This window comes from Melozone crissalis, unplaced genomic scaffold, assembly GCF_028551555.1.
Source record: "Melozone crissalis strain CALT ecotype California unplaced genomic scaffold, PUWL_Pcris_2 ptg000027l_1, whole genome shotgun sequence".
Taxonomy (NCBI): Eukaryota; Metazoa; Chordata; class Aves; order Passeriformes; family Passerellidae; genus Melozone; species Melozone crissalis.
This window is the reverse complement of record NW_026535805.1, coordinates 47,250,751-47,266,744: the sequence shown is the minus strand read 5'-3', so window position 1 is coordinate 47,266,744 and position 15,994 is coordinate 47,250,751. Positions and strand designations below refer to the sequence as shown.

The following is a 15,994-nucleotide window of genomic DNA, read 5'->3' as shown; positions in this document are numbered from 1 at the left end:
AGCCAACCTCAAGGGAAAATTTATCTCAGAATACAATCCCAGAAGAACATTACCATTTCCAATAGCCCATACCTAAATCTGAGCATTGTTTAAAGGCAGAATACTGATCACCACATTCATACTCTGAACCAGCACAGGCACATAATGAACCATGGAAAAAAGCATGGCCGCTCTTCATTTATATATAATCACATACATACACGCCCTCTAGCACTTAGGTTTGCATAACACTTTCAGCAGGAAATGATTCATGAAGAAGCATCAGCTCACATATAATGTCTCTTGGGCTACATGACGTTATTTTTAGATCATTTAAACACTTGCAGCAGTGTCCATCTGAAGTCATAACAGCAATTTGCCTCTGCAAGGACATTTGCTATTTCCAGCTGTACTTGTTTTCCAGTAAATTAAATAGTTCAGAAAACAATGTAAAATTAAATATGTGGGTATATATGCAACCCAAACCCCATACATGAATACATACATGGTTCCCATACAGCAGCCAAATCCCCAGACCTAGTGGCTGGAGTGGTGACAGCTGCCTGCCAAGCCAGTTGAAAACTGAGGAACACGATAAATACTTATACACTAAATTGCTTGTGGCACGTGCTATTGACCTGTTACATGACATCTAAAGCAGTCTTTTTTGTAGGTAGGTTCTTGAAGGCCTTAAATATGCCTGTCCATCTCGTTTGCCTCAACTTCATTCTCTGTTGAGATTACTGCCTCTTCTTCCCTTTAGCACATTTGCCTACCTTTGCTCCCCGTAATTCAAAATCATCCAGTTCTCCTTGCCCTTCATTCTACTTCAGTATACCTTGTGTGATGTATTTCCTTCTCCTCCTTAAGCTTAGTTTTGCCTCTCCAGAAGTCTCTTTAACTATTCCAGTGAATATCTTTCAGGTCCAAGAGTGAGGGAAGACCAGAGGAGCCAGACATGAATGCGTGTGCTCATGTCTCACCTGCCTCACCCTGTAAAGGGGTCCCAGCCAAGATTCCACTGGAGTACCACTCCAGGTGTCACCCCTCATATCACCCTCTCTTGTGTCACCATCTAATGTACTCAAGTGTGACAGTTTTGCATACAGCTTGTGGGAAACTGGGACATTTCTTCTTCTCTTCCCATCCAGCATATTTTTCACTAATACTCTGGCTGCTTTGGGAACAGTAATTTTACCACACCTCCCTCTGAACAGGGCTACTTTCCAGAAGAATTCCACTTCATCCCTCTCAAGCTGCATCTAGCTATTCAAGCAAGAGTCAAACTGACTTATGGAATGCCAAGCTAATTAAATCAGAGACAGTTCTGATTTAGGAGACATTTCAAATACATTTATAGAACAGAAATATAGATAGTTTCACCCTTCATTATGCTGTTTTCCACCATACAACTCTTTGGTGACATTTCAGCTTTTATGGTGTTACACAAGTGTCAAAAGAAATGCACCAGATAATTTAATATGGAGTAGTGGTAGCATTAAGACAGTATTAAGTGCCAAACTCTTCAGATCTCTTGGTTAGACAAATACTCAGCACGTGAAACTACAACCATCCATACACAACGCCCAAAAGAGAGAGCTACATTTCACTCTGGTAGAACTTTGAGGAATAAAAGCTAAAAATACCACAGAATGAGAGTAACTTAAAAAAGGACTTTCAGAAGACACGTACTCTGACCTTCCGCTGAAAGCAAGATAATTAGATCAGACTACTCAGGGCCTCATCCAGCTGAGTCTTGAACACCTCCAAGGACACAGATTTCCCAACCTCTCTGGTTCTTCCAGCATTTTACCACCCTTCATTCCAAGAAAGTTTTCCAAACACCTCAAGAGCTTCTCATGTTCCAAACAAACTGTTGCAATATACCCCAAAAGATGCTACAACCCAGTGCAACTAGACTTGGTTAACAAACAGGGTTTACATACTAGAGGAGGCAGACACTGATACCCATCGGGATCTCTGCAGGTACTGTGAGTAGAGAAAGTAACAGGCACCACAAATCACCCTGCTGTAATCTATTCTCAGTTTTACACCTACGCACAGACAGACTGGCAACACACCAAGCCCCACGTGTGTCCTTCAAAAAATGCTTTCTCTTTGCCCCCTGACATTAAGCATACTCCTTTTATTTTTTCTAAAAAGGACAGCTAATAATGCAGGAGTCTGCAGTTTTTGATGTTTCATGGCGCACCCACACAATTGTGTTACCTCGCAGACCTAATGGAGATTCTATTTCAGAGAAGGCCATTACAAATATGCAAGCATCTGCATGAGAAAGTGAGTTCAATCATCTTTGAAAAGCTATATCGTAAACAGCCAAATACAAGCACCAAGATCGTAGAAACAAACACAAATATAAAGCCTGAACAGTAAGTAACTCATAAAATAGGACTCTATAGATCTCTTTTGTCCGAGACATTATTTAAAAATTATATATTACTTTCTTTATTTGAAACTGACCTTCTGAGCCAAGACCTGAGGAATCCCCAGTTCCTATGCACTCCATTCTATGGTCCCCATCTCCCTTTTGAACAGCTCTCTGCAAATGTACCATCTTTCATACAGCAAACAGCCCACACTGAAAGAACCAAGTGTAAAAGGGGAAGATACACAGGAGTCCCCACACTGCTCAGCCAGCACACCTGTCACACCTGCCTCACCCTGCTGCTCTAATCTCTAACCTGCCAAGCAACAGCCAGCATCCATCTGCCCAAAATACAGAGTGGAGTAAGAAAAGCAAGCAAAAATTTCTAATCAATATTTGTGCTGCTGAATTGCACATTAGCATCTGTCTGTGATCATTCTTTACTGGGTTAGAAAAATCTACCTTTCATAGGATTCACTAGGAGAGAAAAAAAGTAGTGTCATTCTACCAGGCTGCAATTTCCATCAACAAACATGACAACATACACATAAGATCACAAAAAAATCTCAAAAGAAGCCTTGTTTATTCAAAAAGTTGAATGTCTCCTTAAATTTGGTCAGTGAAACATACCAACATAGTCCTCTGTTTCCAGCCTAGGCATTTAAAACAGATCCCTTTACAACTAAGTATATAAAGGGCAGGAAGTAGATTATTTATTAAAAGGGACAGTTGTTGAAATTTCACTTCACAAAAACATGTATCTTTTTCTGTGTTACAGAATGCTGTCATCTATTGCTGTGAGAAAGACTCACAGTTAATTCTGGATCATTACCATGCCTAATTTCAGTGGCATGCACAGATCCCCTGTGAAGTACATACACAAAATAACATTACCGTCTTTACATTTGGTTCCTAAAATACCTCTAACATGCCTGAATGTAAAGATTGTTATTTTAAGTGACAGCTGTGATACTGTTACTTTACCTAGACACTGAATGGAAAGCAACAGCAAAAGACTTCACTGGGTTTCACAGCAGATACATCCTGAACTAAGAATACCAATTTTTCTATTCCACACTATGACTGACATGGATTGTGACCAGAAGTGAAACACCCATGACAGCCAGTGCAAATTTATACAGTCAAAGGATTCTGAAGAAGATCTCTCTACAGTACTATCAAAACTAACTACACGAAGCTCATTCTGGTCATCATGGATGTGACCATGCTGTACAATCATATTTCACGCCAGGATGGCACTGAAGTCTGCCTGAAGCCCTTGCAAGGAAAGAGAGTCAGCATTCAGCCCAAAGACACTGCCGCAGTTAATTAGTTTACCCTCACCATCTGTACCTTTACCCTAAACACTGCTAATTATGCACAAAGATCACATGACAGTATTTTGAAAGAAATCACCCCACCTTCAACCCAGCTCTCCCACATCCACTCATATAATCCCCTGACATTGCTGAACTTATTCTGGTTGCATCTGCTACACATTCCCTTCTCAATAAGTTCTTTAAGGTGTAATAGCCTCACTTTCACTTTCTCTCTTGTACCACAGGGCTGCATAATCACACATCTAGGAGAAGTCTACAAACAAACCTACAAATGGTCTATCAATTATATGGCTGCTGTATTGTAAGAAAAAACTTACTTTGGTTGGAAAATGTTTGTTCACTCATCATACCAGCAAGATCATTACTGCCACAAGATTAAAGAAAATCTCACTCTGGGGTGTGCTTCATGCACAACAAGCCTTCATGGACAGTATTCCTTTTTTTAACTGCTGGAAAGACAACACAATGAGAAAACGCGATGGAGGCAGGGGAACCCAAAATGCTAAAAAGCCTTTCCAAAAGTGGACACAAGAGCAGATGTCACACTTCACACATTTATACAGGGCTTTTAAAAAAGCCGAGAGTTAGCAATAGAATGGTGCAACAGCAGCCTCCTTCAGTCTAAAGTGAAGCAAATGATAAGGCGCAGTAATTCAATCTGATATTCTGACACAGTAAAAAGATCCTGGCATGATAGTGCCCCTTCCAGACACAGGCAAAAAAAAACCTTACTTTGATAAGTAACTACTTCATAAATTCTTTCAAAAATAGTGTTTAAAAAATGGCATCCAAACCCTAACCTCCTAGACACATACTTCCTATGTGTCTTTTGTCCTTTTGTAAAACAAATTGCACAAATTGTTTTAATACAAATATCCAAAACAACTTCCAGGTCTACAGTGCAGGCTTTTCTCTAACAGGGTGAGTAGAACATTGGGAATAGAGGTTTCTAACGCTTCCAGGGAAGGTGGCCAGATTTCAGTTTCAAGATCCCTTTTTTACAAACGCTCTGGAGGTGGTGGAAACTCACAGCTCTACCAGCTGGCCATGAACTAAGATACCAGAAGGTCCCAGTCCTTCCTCTCACATGAATGCAGCTGAGAGTAGGTGGATGATGCAGTTTAATCAAAGTGCAATAAGAAGCAGGGTAAGGTGGGATGAAATGACAGCCTGAACTATTTCATTTTTTCATTTCAGTTTCTCAAAAGTACTTTACAGTGTCAGATAGCTGAAGTATGATTCATCCTAAGGACTCATATCCTTTATTAGTGTGCTTTCTTGACAGAGCCTGCAAGCTATTTAACTAAGTTCTCATAGCTTTTCAGTTACAAACAGATTAGAGCAATTCGAAGCAAGAAAAAAGATAAAAATGTACAGATATAGAGGGAAACAAGGGAAGAAAAATAGGAATGTGAGCGTTTAAACTGAAGAATACTGAGAGAGACCTTTTTATCAACTTACAAAGGCTGATAACACTGCCTGGTATACAAAGGCTTATGCCTGTCCTCTGTATTACTAATGTGCAAAAGAATTCACGTACTAGAGAGAGAGAAACATAAAATGGTAGAAGAAAAAAATTAAAGTAGAAGAAAGAAACCTTAAGAAGAAAATACTCAAAATACAATCCTCACAGTACACATACACCTGACTGGCAGTATCAAAACTGCCTTTACAAAAAAGGGCTATGGTCATATTTTAAGGAACATAAACTTGTGCTTCAGTTTCCTGTGAACTAACTTTAAAGTAGATTGTTACCAAACCTACAGCTTCTTTTGCCTCTTAAATTCCTTAATAAAGGTTAAATAGTTTTGAAATTAAATAGTTAAATAGTTTTTTTCCCCTCACAGAAGTGGCTAAATGTACAATCTCTCATCACAGATAATTACAACTATAAAACATTTGTCTTCCATGCAAAGCAGTATTTCAAAGTGAACCTTCACAAGGTCTGATTTTTATGACTTTACAAATGTGCACAGGATTGTACAACAGCAAGTTACAAGGTATCCCATGCAGGAAAGTATGCAATTTAAAGGAACAATGGTAGCTAAAAATAATAAGCCAATTGGATGGATGAGCATCAGGTAGCTCGCTCTCTATACCCCCACCAGAGTCTAAGAAAGTAAGAGGAGAACAGGTCTGTCTTTCCATCAGAGTCCAGCTGGCCAGCTTATGCTGCTGGCTAAAATGGGTCTGAGCTGGGAAGGCTGTTTGACATCAGAGCTAATTGGACCTGGTGGTCAGCAAAGGCCGCTCACCCTGCCCAGACACACACTCCTCCTGCCTCCCCAGCATAAGCCCTGCCACCCCAGAGCCAACAGCAAGCGGGTCAGGAACAAACTGTCCTGGCTCACAGAAAAGGTTATCTGCTAATTTGACTCTATAAGCTTGCTCAGCCAGGGGCCAGACAAGAAGCAGTGCCAGGGAGGGAGCGGGAGCATACAGGTCTGATGGCCAGCAGCAACCAGGCTTATCCTACTGCCAAACTGCGCATAGAGGCAGATTCTAAACTGGAGCTAGGTATGCATAAATCTCCGGCTGCCTTCACTGAGGGGGACAAATCTATTCAGCTAGCAGAGAGTTGTGTTCAACTCTTAACTACAAAGATGGCAAAATCCTTAAACTGACACAGGTATGTAATATGGAGCTTTGCCTTCCCTGACTTCTACTCTAGAAAGTATGTAACCCAAACACAAATTCATAACACACTTTATATTTCATACACAGACAGCACTTAGCTGTAGTTATTTAGCATCAAACCAATGATTAAATTTCAGCCTTGAGAGGAAAGAAAGAGGTTTGCTCTCATTTCATCACTGACAGGAGCAAGACCAAAAGCTCAATGCAATTGTTGATGGCACTCCTGTGAGTTTTCTGCCTCCAGATAGAACATTTGCATAAAAGAGAACTTCAAAACACAAACTGCAGATGTTTCTTATTTCATGTTTGGCACACAGACTACAACTATTACCTCATGCCTGCTATGCTGGCTTGCCTCTTTGTTTTTGGACTCAATGCACTATTCACCCCATGGAAACACAAAATGGTATTCCTAGTTTCCATCCACTTCCATATAACAACTACAGAGGAGAAGGCTACCTTTTAAACTTGGAAAGTTTATCAACTGCACTATGCAGAGGGGAACACCTAGGAAAATAAACACATTAAGTTATACTTGAAGTTAATATAAACTTTAAACAGCAAGCTCTCAGGACATGCAGTCAGTTCCTAGGGTCTATCAAAAAACCTGGGCATTTGTAGTTGATCGGGTGAATCCTCCTATCAAAAAATAAATGTAATGATCATAGGCTATCATCTGTTTCACCCTTTCTTACAGCTTAGCTTTATTAGTATTCAAAACCAGGTAAGTTGCCCTCCAAGCTGCTTGTCATGCTAACATTTTTCTTACAGAATTACCTTTGTCCTCTCTCTCTCTCTCTCTGTTTAAAGGCTTAATTCAATCTCCTCTGTGCGTGGGGAAAAGTGAAGTAATCCTAAAATGAGTCAAAAAATACTAAATGGTTTTAAGTAGCTCCCACACTTTGCAAAGTGGAACAAATAAGAGTCTAACAGTCTTACTTTAGAAAAGTGCATCATTTCTCTCCTCTTTGTAGTCAAATATCAGTTCTAAAGATGTCCTTGACACTAAAATAAATGGAGAAGACAGACTCCCCCAAAATAAAATTTCACTGAAATATTTTGCTCAAGTATGAAAAATTAAGGACAAAATCTTAGCACTGTTAAAGAGGTCTAATGTGCATTATAAACACAACAGGACCTACTTTAATGTGGAAGTATCAGAAAACTGAACCTCCAGGCTATAAGTTTAGTGCATGCTAATGGAACCATGTACAGAATAACAGAACTATGTAAGGGAGTTCCGACATTGTTACATTTCAGTGGAAAGGATGAAATTCTCTCTTCATGTAAGACATGAGGAGATTTTCCTTACAAACTTCCAGTACTCATGTCACAGAGCACAACTTTTCCTCACAATTAGCTTTACAGCTTCCTATCACTCCTATTCAATGTAAAGAAGGACAATACCCTTAAACTGAGAAGAAGTAGTTAGAAAAAAAATAATTTTTCACACAACACGCCATCATCTCTATACAGGATACTTTCAGGCAAAACCAGCACTTCTTGTGTTTATCTTCACAACTACAGTCACTTTCAATGTAAAGCTTTACATTACAATAATTCTACCAACCACACAAAAGGCTCTGCTTAATCAGTTTGGTAATTTCAGATGATGAAGAGAACAGAAAGGATTTAAGACTGCAACTATTAGCTTTGGTTTTGCTAAGTAGCAAAAATAATAAAGTTTTGAGCAATGATATTCCCAATATAATATATTGGAAATATATTGGTATAATGAGTATTTCCAATGTCTTTTTGTGCTTTTAGTTAGGTCAGTATACTTCGTACTTTGTTCTCTGATTACCCACAGAACCACCAGGTCTTTGATCAGCGTTAGCCACTGAACTTTTATACAAAGCACTAATTCTCAACTATAAGAATGCCTCCAGAGGCACTGAAAATTGCCAAAAGGTCTAAATGCTGAAGGTAGGCATTTGGGAGGGAAGACATCATCTTACAAGAAAGACAGGCTTGAAAAAAAAAAGGGTAATTTGTTTTGAAACATTTAAAAAAGTTGCAGCTCTCCACACCATCTGGAAACTATGCTACGAAAGGAGTAAAACAAACATTAAAAACATAAGGATACCTTATAAGGAATCTCAGTTCTGACTCCAGGATCATTCAAGAATGTTTCTCGTCTGAATACCACACCACTGGTCTCTAGTGTATCAGAAGGTTGAAAGCATCTTTTTCTTTTTTAATTGCACTTGCTAGGTGTACTTCAGGTATTTTAAGAAATGAAGAGGCAGTTAAGACCTTTACTTGACACACCTTGCACTACCCTTCCTCAGCAAGACTGAGAGAGTCTCCTACCACCTCTTCAGTCATTATCCATTATTCTGGACTTGCTTAAACCTGTGAGTCCACTAATTGGTGGAAGTTACACTGTCCAATGGAATTAATGTCACTTTTTCCTGATCCTCACTTAACCTTCCTTGACCTTCCTGGTAAGTCTGGGGATTAACTATATACTTCCTGATGTCATCTGCAGCAGCAAACCAAGACTGTGCTTGCTGGGAGATTTTTCCACTGTCCACCAGCTGATTGAAGAGCTAGTCTATTTGACTCTAAATATCCCACACCTGCCAGACAACAGCATAGAGGTTTCCTGCAGTGAAACAGAGAGATTTCTGTCAGGTGCCTGACACCAGGCAACTGTAAATCCCTCATTCAGTATTTAACTTCAGTATTTTCCTGGTCCAGCTTCCCCAGTTAGTTTGCTGTAAGGCTGAACAAGTCCTAGAGTGGGTACACGGGAGGCATACGAGTGGAGGTACACAGGAAGCTGGGAGCAACTACTCACTAGATTATTTTAGCTGCAAAATGAAATCATGCCCTGCAATTCACCTGCATACACCCCTTCAGGCAAAAAGAGGAGGTTACCTGCCATATTTTCCCATATTTCAGAGACTATTACACTTCTAAGGAAAAAGAATAAAAAATTCTCAAAACTCAGCCTCTTTTCTTTGTGTTACTGATTCCTTTTACAGATGGGCCTTTTGAATCTCAAAAAACAGCAGAGATCCCTGGGGAATGGGGAACAGAAAGATGCAGTGTCATTTACAGCACGGCTGGCTGCAGAGAAATAGGTCACTTGAGCGTGGCTGTGCAATCAATAGGATGTTCGCACTCAGGCAACCGAGCCAGATGCTGTGGAGCACAGTGCCCAGGGAAAGCCAGCATCCTCAGGGGCAATTCCACAGGGCTCAGCACTTTCTGGGAACATGAGGCATGATGTGTCAGGACTAACACACTTGTGAGCATATTTAACATGAGTTATTCCCTGCTGCAATTTTTCCTCCTCTTCTCTAGGCCTCTGCAGCTGATCTGCAATGTCCCACAGGCCACATATAGTGCCTCCCCAACTTGCCCAAGACAGCAAAAAACTTCATGTAGGAGCCTAAGGTAGGAGCCAGAACTTATTATACTTCACTACACCTTCCCACAGTGCTGGCAGCAATAAATTTCAGGACACTATATTTAGATTATTCCAGAAAAGAAATATCAAAATATAATGGCTTCCTCCTGAAGAAGTTTTATGGAGTGCAGCTGCCCAGCTGCTGGTGAGGGCTGCAGGGAGGCCTGTGTGAGGAGCGTCTGGGGCTGCCAGGCCATGGACACAGCCGGTTCCAGACAGCTCCAAGGCAGCCACAGCAGGGTTCAGCTGAGCCTGCTGCCATGATGGCAGTGCCTCAGGGAAAGCATTTGTTCAGAAAGAGCAAAACACCCCCCATGAGCAATGAGAGAGGGAGAACAAGAGTGTGAGAAACAGCCCTTCAAATCCAGAGGCAAGAGCAGGAGCACAGTAGGAGGAGCAGGAGCTCTGGTCAGATGCCCCCTGTAAGGCACTAGAGACCAGGATGGAGCAGGGCAACAGCACAAGGAAGGAGTGTGAAGAGAAGTCGACATGGACTGGACTGACACCACGGCCAAGTCTGTTCTGCCTGTGACAGCAGCTGGCAAGCAATCTCTTCATCTCAACATGAGCTTTTCCATCCTATTTTCTCTCCTGTCTCATTGAGGATTGGCAGCAGCCAGCATTGGTGTAGTGAGCCAGGGCTAACCCATGGCAAAAGCCAGTACAAAAGCCACTTTTTGAATCGCAGTGAATACGCCTGAATGTGTTTTTGGGCTAATCACAACCACAATGAGACTGTTTCATTGTCAGTGTACAATTCTAAGACACATTTGGCCACCCAAGAGATTACTGATGACTACAAGCAAGTCAGCACTTTTTCAGCCAAATAACCACCAGCACAGGAAATGACAGTTTAACTCTTTAACTATTAAACAACAGGCAAGTTGTATGTTAAAAAAAAGCATCCAAAGAGTACAGAACACACAGAAGTTGATACCGAACAAGAATAGTACAATCTCTCTTCTCCTTAACTAACTTGTCTACAACAAACAAACTTTACTTTTAACAATGGTAGATGATCACCTCTGGCTACAACCTCAAGTCATGCAATTTAGGAGGCTTTCAGCTATTCTTACCACTATGCCTCATATTTTGAAATACATGGGTTCTTTAACAGGTATTAAGTGCCTGGCTAAAATCTTAGCATAAATAATTTTGCGCTGTAAGAATCAATATTTGATTGACATAAGTTCTATACATTATTTGGAGAATCTACAGGTGCTGTTTTCCTACCAGCACTTCCTTCCCCACCTCCCACCAGGGCAGACAGAATGGCTCAGGCTGCTTTTTACTACATATTTGTTCTGCAAAACTCCTTAAAACAAATGCATTCTTTTCAAAATTACTAAAGTAATAACTACTTCCTTTAATTAAAATTTTAAAAGCAAAGAATTATTGCAACCACAAGTCTATATTCAGTCAAAGTGTAACATACAGGAGATCAGAATAACTCCTAACCTCCAAACCCAACACTATAATATGCCTTTACTTCCATCATTATTCTCTTGCCAAGCAGTTAAGACATAAGTGTTCTGCACACATTAAAGGAGTGGATGCTATATCCATAAAAGTGAGTTGCCTGGAGGGAGGAAAAAATAAAGGCGTTGTTTTTGAAGGGAAGTAAGTAGCTCCTGTTCACCATCACTCAAACACAGAATGTCATTTGACCCCACAGTGATCTGTGAAAGACAGCAGAGGCCATTCTGGCAGCCAGTCTTGCAGCTAGAACATTACATTTTTAAGTGTGGGTGAACAATCTTTATAATGCACCACATACAAACACATTTATGCATCTATAACTGGTAACCGATTTGAAATCTATGCTTGGACTAACTCACCATTTATTGCCTGTAAAGATAAACCTGCCTTTTCAAGATACTTCTAAAGCTGTACCATCCCTGGCTGCCCATCTCCAATAGCAGAGCAAGAAAACTTATTACAAAAACAAAGTCACCAGACTTCTGTCTCTTCTTACACCTCAAAGGATGAAAACGAGTGCCATCAGCCCCATCCTCCCCACCCTGGCTGAGTTAGGAAGCTGCCTTGGAAGCCCACATGTATCCCAAGAAGGCAGTGCCACACGGGTTTTACAATGTGTTGGGACCTTATTGCTGCTGCCACTTTGCTTGTGACATCATTAAATAATTTTTCAGACCCATGTGTGTCATGCTGCCAGTGAGGCTCAAGTGCAAGGAACACAGGGCAAATCACACTTCAGGAGCAGAGGGGTGCAGGCTACTATTTTTACGGAGGGTCAATAAAACCCTTTTGATGTCAAACATTACCAATAGGCAATAATGGACAGTGGAAAGAAGCTTGACTAAAGGTGGCAGAGTTTACTACAAGTAATAAATATGTGTTACTTCATTTCAAAGAGTGCTTCTTTCACTTTCCACAGGCATCTGTTGGACACACATGGCCCAACCACATCTAGACAAGCACTTTCATAGTCTTAAAAGAGTTATTAACCAAATGTGTATTTCAAAGGCTGGTCTAGATAACTAAGCAAAGGGATTAAAATGCTGTATGCCCTTCACTGCAGTTAAATTCCTGTAAAGACAGCAGTTACTCACGTGCTGTAAAGGTACAAGCTATGCTGCAAGGGTTTCATAAACAGTCACATGTTCAAGAAGACTGAAAGACTTAAGTCAATCATACACATTTCAAATTTAATTTTTCAACAATTTAATTTTTCAGGACAGGCACTGAGACTGTAAGAAGCTGAGGTTATTTTGCATGAGCAGCAAACTGTGTCATTAAATTCACTGATTATACAAGAAGCACCTATCTAAAAAAAATCTCAGTGGGATATAAACAAGACAGCAATTTTTTTTTTCAGAGAAGGCACTCCCATTGAACCAAAAAGCAAGTACCATGTGGAAGTGAGAAGAAAGAGTAAAACTGAAGGTCACAAATTAAATACGCTCCAAAAGTGTCCTTGCCTGTTACATTTTAAGATAACCAGAATTAATTTGCATCTATTACTAAAAAACTGGTAATTCCCCTGTGTAAACAGAATAACTCAGTAAGCACCTAGCTTTGTAAGAGAATTATATGATTTCCAACTGTATGATTGTCAGTGATTTTCAAAAGGCTTTATATACCCATATCCATAGATAACAAAAGCACAACTAGCAAAATAGAAGACTTTTCAGTATAAAAATATGTTTACCAATAATTATCAAGTCATTAACTGTTATACTCCCACACCAATTGCAATCTACATCAAGTAGCTGCCACTGAAGTATTAAACATATCTTGGCAGAAGAAAGGATCCTTCAGCTTAAGAAATAAGGGCCCAAACTCCTGCTTCCTAGTAGGACACGACTGTTCTGCTATGAAATACTTTTCCCATGAACAGCTTCCTTAGAAAAAAAATAAAAACACCTAGCATGGTAGTAACAAGAGCATAGAGCCTTAGAAGCTGTCATTCCTTCAATAACAACACCTGCACAGAGCTAATTAACTTCCACATCTTCAGACAGATTACAAACCACACAAAACAGCTTCTCAACTGTTTCCCAGTAGCAGAGAAGAAGGAGGGCACTCCTCAGTTGGAAATTATAATGCAGACATCATCTCTCAAGGTTAAACCTCCATCTACCTGCCTTCTAATTAACCACCACTTTCTGTTAGTTTATCCTATCTCAAATTAGATCTTTTTTCTACCAGTTTTGCAACCTTACACCTCTACTGCTTACAGAGACACATACATTTAAACACTCAGGGTTAATACAAGTTCAAAAGAAAAGAAGGGATGGGGGAGGAACTAGAGGCAATACACAAAATTTGTTCTCCAGTCTTACAGGCAATTCTGACAAACAACCAAAGCAAAACATGAATCCAGTAATTCACTGCAATTGCTGACAAATACAGCACAATACTAAAACACTTTAGGTCACCCCAAACAAAAGGGAAAACAATGTATCAAACGTCACAATCTAAAGTTTTCTGAAACAAGTGAAAAATGAACACTAACAGCCTTTGCAATGGTCTGAAGTTAGTGTCAAGAGTACACGGTGATGATATAACCTTTTAATATTCCTGTCCCTAAGACAAATAATCAAGAATTGAAACATCCTAAATTAACTGAGATCTCCACACCTTTTGTTCAGAATACCCACTATTTTTGCAAGCTGTAGTACAAAGATGATGTAACTCCATTCTTCTGCAGGAAGCACTAAATAGTTTTTAAAAATGCTTCAACAAGGCAAATGTATTTTACATAGAAATTCATAACTTAATCACAGTACAGAAAAAAAAGAACAATGTCTTCTTTCACCTTATAGGGATGAACATTAGCCTACTTGTAGAGATTCAGGCAGCTGCTCAGAATGTCTTAGCAGCTCTTGTATTTGCAAGAAAAACCCTGTCAGTTGCAAGCAAAACAATCTCACCATTTAAATATGTCAGCTAACTGTATACACACATTATACAGTCATCTTTTGTGAACCCAAAATCAAAACATAAATCCAAATTTCTATAGGAGAGAAATTACTCCAACAGCATCACTTTGCACTTGCAATGGCAGAGCCAAACCACAGACCTCCACTTGTGATCAATTGCTTCAATAAATCAAAACATGACAAAATATTTGCAGAAGCCCTGCCAAAGCAAGACAGGTGATACAGTCGGTAGTATTTTCAAATCCTAAAAAAGGCATCCTAAAGAGCCGGTGCCTCGCCTTACCTGCCCAAAAGCAATGTTCACACGGCTCTGCAGCCAATTCAGCGGTTTTGCTCTGCCAGTTTGACAGCCGTGACAGGGGAAGTCAGCCCATCGCTTGCACAGAGGTGTTTCCCCTGGAACAACCTAACTCCATGCATTAACATTTCAACGCATCCTTGCCAGCCTGCAGGAGCTAGGCTCTAATTATTCCAGAGACAGAGAAGTGGTGGAGAAAAAAAGGGAAAGAAAAAAAGAAAAAACACCAAAAAAACCCCAGGACTCGACCCATTTGTTCCGGTCTAAATTTACAACGAAATTTACAAGAGAAGCACGCTTCCAGACCCTGCTTAAGGGTATGCCAACATAAATCGGGGATGGAAGAGAAAGCTCAAAACATGCAAACGGATTATGTAGGTTAAGCTCAGCTTTTGTCATCCGCTTCGAGGTCCAGCTCGAAGCTGGAAGCTAAGGAAGCGCTGAGCCCCCGGCTGGGGCCGATTCGGCGCCAGCGGCCCCGGGCCGGCCCCCGCGCCCCCTCGGGGCGCCACGTCCCGCTCCAGCCGCGGGGCAGGGGCAGGGGCCGGGGCCGCGCCGCCTCCCGCGCACGGCGGGGACGGAGCCGCTTCCTCCGGCGCTCCCGCGGGGACCCGGGAGGGAGCCGGGCCGGGCCGGGGGAGGGGACGGGAAGCGGCGCGGGCCCCTGTGCTTCCCCCCCGCCCTAGCCCCTTCCTTCCTTAGCGCTCCTTACCCGCCTTGTAGCCGCGCAAGCCGGGCTGGGGGTGTAGCCCGCCCCACATGGTGCCGCGCCGGGCCGGGCCGGGGGACCGCCGCTCTCCGGCGGGCGGGCGGGCGGGCTGGCGGCCCGGATGGGCGGCGGAGGCGGCCGCTCCCGCTGCCGCTGCCCGGGGAGCTCAGCGGGGCGCTGCCGCCGCGGCGGGGGCTGCCCGCCCCAGGGGCGCCGCGGCCATGCTGCCGGCGCTGCAGAGCGCGGTGGGACCCGGCCGCCCCCTCGCCGAGACAAAACTTGCTCTATTGCGCTGCCGCCGCCTCCTGCCTCTCCGGCGCCGGCAGCGGGGCGGGGACAGGGGCGGGAGCGCCGCAGATGCGGCGGCTGCTGCTCGGGGACGAAGCGCTTACATAACCCGGCCCACGGGGCGAGCCGCAGCGAGGGGCTGCGGCGGGGGGCGAGTCCGCCCGGGCCAGCCCAGCCCGGCCCGCTCAGGCCCCGCCGGGCCGCGGAGCTGGCTTTGGGCTCGCCTTTGGGCGTGTATGCGCCGCCCGCTCACCCCGGGCTCGGGGAAGGGGCAGCGGCGTGTGCCCGTCCCCGGGGAAGGCACTGAACTGACAGCACTTAGCGTGGTGTAAAGGCAATCGGAAAAGGAAAGTGAAATGCCTGACTCCTGAGTTGCGGCATTGGAAATACCCAAGGTCGGTATGCACAGACCTAAGTAAGTAGAGTTCATAATCAAATCACTATTTTCCCCTACTTATGTTTGTTTTAGCAAGAAAAAGATGTGGAAATAAAGAATCGTGACATCCGTTTGAACGATCAGTTCCACCAAAAGA

At 42.4% G+C, this 15,994-nt stretch overlaps 1 protein-coding gene across 2 annotated transcripts in view; it reads right to left on the bottom strand.

Annotated features, from left to right (window-relative positions):
* CEP85L (centrosomal protein 85 like) overlaps positions 1-15,994 on the bottom strand; it is a 131,404-nt gene that overhangs the window by 85,410 nt on the left and 30,000 nt on the right. Inside the window, exon 1 of one of the 2 annotated variants that reach the window (XM_054280217.1) lies at positions 15,177-15,225. The exons of the other annotated variant lie outside the window; for it this stretch is intronic. Coding sequence (XP_054136192.1) covers positions 15,177-15,225 — 49 coding nt within the window. Of the gene's footprint in view, positions 1-15,176; positions 15,226-15,994 lie in introns of those variants that run through there. 2 annotated transcript variants of the gene reach the window in all.